A 6034-nucleotide genomic window follows, 5' to 3' on the forward strand; every position below is an offset into this window, starting at 1 on the left:
TAAATGGAAACCCCAATTTTTTATTATATCATTTTTTTCTACCAATTAATTTGAACAACTTTTGTCTGAAACATTTCTCTATTTACCCAATATTTTTCGAAATATTTAAGGAAAACTTGATAATCTTTTTAATGTTTAATTTCTGATATTTCGCTTTGTTGTTGGGAGAAAAAGTGATACGAGACTTTTTTTTCTATTTGGTCTCAAGAATATATTGTTACAATAGCGCCCTGACTTTTGTTAATTTGATGATTTTGAAATTTCCAAAGATCGATAAGCTAACAAAAGTTAGGATAATATTGTAACAATATTCTTGAGACTAAATAAAGTAAGAAAGTACTATTTATTACTTATTACTGTTTATTAGTATTGCTATTTTTTCTTTCGACAAATAGTTAGCGAGATATCGTAAGCTAAATATTAAAAAAGTTATCAAGTTTTCTTTAAATATATCTAAAAATATTGGGCAAATAAAACAAATCTTTCAGAAAATTGTTCAAATTAATTGATAGAAAAAGATAATATAATAAAAAAATAGAGGTTTCCATTTACGATTTTAAAATTGACTTCGGTTTGACCTCCAAATTTAATCCCTAGGTCAAATTCAATTTCACCACTGGATGCCATTTCCAATTTCTACAACTTTTATATTTAACACTTTTTTTAAAAACGTCTATTCTCTTCAAGTTCCGGAGGAACGCATCTTTCTGGTATACCCTGTATATATAATTTATTATATATATTATATAATTAATAATATTTTATATAATGGTATTATATAATTAATAATATAATAAATTATATATACCGGATGTCCGCCATTTTTTAGAAATAAAATATTGTAAAGATTAATCAAATCAAACTGAAAAGAAAAGTCAAGTAACATTTTGCAAAAATTGCAATAGTTATTAATAATTGAAAATTACCACATTTAAAATCTCTTTTAATTGATAATTTAAAAATTTGCGTACTTATTTATAAAATAAGAACTTTTTTGTTCAGAATTACTTAATCTACAATTATATGATGGCTATTCTGCCTAGTGATAGATGTGAGTATATTGAACTTTGAACCCTGAACTTTGAACCTGTCGCTAAGCACGATAACCATTATATAATTGTAGATCATTCTGAACAAAAAAGTCCTTTACCATTTTGCAAATAAGTATACAAATTTTCAAGTTATCAATTAAAAGAGCCTCTGGATGTGGTCATTTTCAATCATTAATAACTTAATAAGTTGCTGATTTTTGGAAATTTCAAAATCATCAAATTAACCAAATTCAGGGCGCTATTGGAACAATATATTCTTGAGACTAAATAGAGCAAAAAAGTCTAATACCACTTTTTCTTCTGACAAATAGTTAGCGAGATATTGTAAGTTAAATATTGAAAAAGTTATCAAGTTTTCCTTAAATATCTCAAAAAATTAAGTAAATAAAAAAATGTTTCAGACAAAAGTTGTTCAAATTAATTGCTAGAAAAAGATGATGTAATAAAAAATTGGGGTATCCATTTAAGATTTTTATGTTGATCTTGACTGGACTTTTCAAGGTTAACCCAAGGTCAAATTCACAGCGTCAGTAAATAGATCCTTTGAAGCCCTACAACTTTTGTCTGAAATATTTTTCTCTAAAATGTCGCATTAACGAAACAATCGGGTGACCCGGGTGGTCTGAAATACCTGGTATATCTTTATCTATCGTTTCATAGTTTTAACATAACAATCTAATTTAAACGCTTGTCGCACTTTTGCTTTTGTGCAGCGCGCAAAACGACTATTGGGTAGCGAGAATCGGCGCGACTCGCAGGGAGAGCTTCCGCAGTCCGTATGAGCAGCTCTTGCGGTTGGATTACATATCGTTACACCCGGACTACGTTGATAACGGATTCGTAAATGACATAGCTGTGTTGCGGCTCGAGAGGCCGGTTACATTCAGTGATTACATAAGGCCGGTTTGTCTGCCCGCGAATCCGGTCAGTACCGGGACAGTCTGCATCATAACGGGATGGGGACAATTGTTCGAGATCAACAGAGTGTTTCGTAAGTGGAATAATGACGTACCGTTTTGATCGTTATCAGATTTCGGGAGAGAAGCGCGGGCCAAGACGCGCCAGGACGTAGATTTAAGCGCGCAAAGTGCGGCCAGGAGTTCGCGTGAATCCTCTGCGCACTTAGAACTGCGTTCTGACTACGACCGATGGTACCCGAAGATAATAATTACCTAGCGTAAGTTACAAGTTCCATCAATATATAGCATTCCATTTGCATTTGACAGCGGATACACTGCAAGAAGTGGAATTACCAGTCATTTCGACGGAGGACTGCCGACGAAAGACTCTGTTCTTGCCGCTGTACAGGATAACGTCCGGAATGCTCTGCGCGGGATTACGGAACGGAGAGAAGGATGCGTGCTTAGGAGACAGTGGGGGACCATTGGTGTGCTTATCTGAAAACCGATACATATTGCAAGGTAATAACATCCGTTGCATCAACAAAGTGAAGTCACGTTTGCGTCAGCGGTAAATCGCTGAAATATAAAATCACGTTCCCTAGTAGCACATATTGTTGGGCCAATATTGGCTACAAATTGGGCCCCCAATATTGGCCAATGTAACTTCAATATAAGTCAATATTGGTGTAACAATGCTATGCAATATTGGCGATATATTGTAATTTAATGTCTAACCAATATTAGTTGCATATTGGGATACATTGGGCCAATGTAGTCCCAATGTAAGTCAATATTGATATAAAAATACTATGCAATATTGGCCATATCTTGTAATTTGATATCTAACCAATATTGGCTGTATATTGGGATACACTGGGCCGATGTAACCCCAATTTATGTCACTGTAGCCAATGCAACATCAATGTAACGCCAATGAAGTATGCTACTAGGGTTTTAGTTGTTAGAAGGTTGAATTAATTCTGGTCTTATTTTGTTAATTTTTTTATCTTTATTTTAAAGAATTGATTGACGGTTGAATTTACATCAATCGAAATATTTGCCGTCGTTAGCTGCGACTTTTTCCCATCTTCCTGGTAACAAAGCGATTCCGCGACGTTAGAACGATCTGTCTTTCGAAGCAATCCAATCAGACGCCCATTTTTGCATATTCTCGTAATTATTGAAGTGTGTACCTGCCAAAGCGTGTTATATCGATTGGGATAGGTGGTAATCAGATGGTGCTAGGTCTGAAGAGTACGCTGGGTGCAGAAGGATTTTCCATTTGAGCTCTAGCAATGTTTGTTTAACGATTGAAGCAATATGTGAACGAACATTATCGTGCAAAAGAATCACCCTGCGTCTATTGCTGGCTATCGCTGGCCTTTTTTGCATCAATTCATCATTCAATTTGTTCGATCGTTGCTGGTATCGCTCCCCCGTAACTGTTTCATTCGATTTTAGGAGCTCATAGTACACCACACCTTCCATATCCCACCAAATACAGAGCATTGCTTCGGGACCGTGAATGGTGTCGATGTTGATGGTTATCTTGGATCAACCCATGATTTTTTCGCTTTGGATTATCAAAATAAATCCACTTTTCATCTCCAGTTACAATTCGCCACAAATTACTCTTTTTTTCTGTCTGGCAAGCAAAGACATAGCGATATTCAAACGACTTGCAATGGCACTTTCACTCGATTCATGTGGAACCCATTTGCCTTCCTTTTGAACTTTTCCCATGGCGTGTAGGCGTTTAGAAATTGTTGATTTATCGAATTGTTGAGTTGTCCGGTGAATTGTTTTTCCGTTTGAGCGGTGTTTTCATTCAGTAGTGCTTGCGACTCAGAATCTTCGAATTTTTTTGGTTGACCAGTACGTTCTTTGTCACTCAAATTGAAATCACCGTTTTGAATTGTTGAAACCAAAATTTACAATTGGAACATGATGGATCACTATAAGTTATAACAAGCATTTCGTAAGTTTCATAGTTGCCGATCTTTTCAAATCAAACAAAAAAAGTGATGAATGTCGAAAATGCAATTTTGTACGATCTATTTTGTATGAAATTATCAGAAATATCTTGAATTTTGGGAATTTAACATGAAATTCGTATTCAGCATCACTAAAACCCCTCATGTACAGATTTTCAACGACGGATTTTAATATTTGGGACTTCAAGCCCTTTTTATGGATTTAGCTCGGTCCTTAAAGGGTTAAATAACAAATTTCAAGCGAATTCGCTGATTTTTTAAATTTCGTCCGCCATATTGGACCCGCCATTTTAGATGTATTTTTCACATCGGATGTGTATTCAACGATCTTAAAAATCCCCGAGTAACAAGTTTCACAAAATTATATGCGTTAGAAAAAAATGTGCGACAAAGGATTAATACAAATCTATAATAAGACAAGAAGAAACAGAACGACGTGCAAATCGTCCGGAAAGAACGAAACCCTAAAACTTGCTTCAGGTATCACGTCCAACGGCTACGGCTGCGGGCGACGGGAGCGGCCTGGTGTCTATACCAAGATCTTTCACTTCCTCGACTACATCGACAGCGTTGTCACGCAGAAGGATATCCAGCTGTCTGCGGTGGCGTTCTGCAAAGGTCACAGGTGCCCCCTCGGCGAATGTTTGCCGAAGTCACGCGTCTGCAACGGATTTCTTGAATGCTCGGACGGTAGCGACGAGCGAGATTGCCCCGCGACTTTGTGATGATACAAGACTGACATGATGTGTATATCGACGGAATGAAAGCGCGAACGCGATTTAGACGACGATAGCGATCCGATAAGTATGTATGTATAGTCTTATTAACGTTGCAAAGATGTGATAGAGCGTTCCGCGTTCTTCTGTCTAGGGAACAATACTTGTTGATTATTGTAAGACAACGCGCATCCGCAGCGCACAAATAGGGTGAATTTCAAGTACATTAAGTAGCGAAACTGGATCTAGATTGTTATGCGATCCTTTCCTCCAGATTGCTCCGCAAGTGTGATTGTCAAGCAAGCGGCACATTTTCCCGTCTGTAGATTATTTACATAAACGCTGAAAGCGACGAAACATAATGAGATATTCCAGTTCCTCGATGAAAAGTCGAATAGTTTGACCCCTTCGTCGAAACGTCGCGATTCTCCGTGTCACGTGACTAGACTTAACGTGGAATTGATGTGAAGATTTATGGGAGAGAACGCGATGTGACACGACAAATACATTCCTTTTATGAGAACCGTATCTTTTCATTGCACCAATTTTATAATCGGACAAACGAGACCGTAGTTACGCACGCACGCACGCACGTACACACACACATACACACACACGCGCGCGCGCACGCATACACGGTACTGCAGCGTACATACAGGGTGTCCCATTTTAAATGAGCCAGGTAAAAATCTCGAAAAATATGAGATACCGAGAAACGTTTCAGACAAAAGTTGTATGGTTTCAAAGAGGGCATAAAACAACTATATTATTTTGTTTACAGATGGCGCCACTTTCGAAATATTCACTGATCATCACTTTTCTTAAATGGAAATCCCAATTTTTTACTACAGCATCTTTTTCTACCAATTAATCTGTACAACTTTTGTCTGAAACATTTTTTTACTTGTCTAATATTTTTTGAAATATTTAAGGAAAACTTGGTAACTTCTTCAGTATTTAATTTTGGATATTTTGCTTTATCGGAAGAAAAAGTGGTGCTAGGCTTTTTCACTCTATTTGGTCTCAAGAATATATTGTTACAAGATCGATAAATGAGAACCTCTAGATGTGGTTATTTCCAATTATTAATAACTTAATAACTATTGCGATTTTTGCAAAATGGTGCCTAACTTTTCTTTTCAGTTTGATCTGATTGATCTTCGCAATTTTTCGTTTCCCAAAAGATCCCGGACATTCTATATAATTATTATATATATTATATATATAAATCGATCACACATACAGACACGTTTTCCGTTTAAGGAAAGTGATCAGTGAATAATATCTCGAAAGTGCCGCCATCTGTAAACAAAATAATATAGTTGTTTTATGTCCCATTTGAAACCATTATTTATAATAATTTAACCAAA

At 36.2% G+C, this 6034-nt stretch overlaps 1 protein-coding gene across 1 annotated transcript in view; it reads left to right on the top strand.

Annotated features, from left to right (window-relative positions):
- LOC105187277 (uncharacterized) overlaps positions 1–5187 on the top strand; it is a 31163-nt gene extending 25976 nt beyond the window's left edge. Inside the window, exons 11-13 of the mRNA XM_011147994.3 lie at positions 1766–2043; positions 2279–2473; positions 4429–5187. Of these exons, the coding sequence (XP_011146296.1) occupies positions 1766–2043; positions 2279–2473; positions 4429–4673 (718 nt within the window). The 3' untranslated portion in view covers positions 4674–5187. The remainder of the gene's footprint in view (positions 1–1765; positions 2044–2278; positions 2474–4428) is intronic.
- Positions 5188–6034: the final 847 nt, after the last annotated feature.

Source organism: Harpegnathos saltator, unplaced genomic scaffold, assembly GCF_003227715.2.
Source record: "Harpegnathos saltator strain DR-91 unplaced genomic scaffold, Hsal_v8.6 scaffold627, whole genome shotgun sequence".
NCBI lineage: Eukaryota > Metazoa > Arthropoda > Insecta > Hymenoptera > Formicidae > Harpegnathos > Harpegnathos saltator.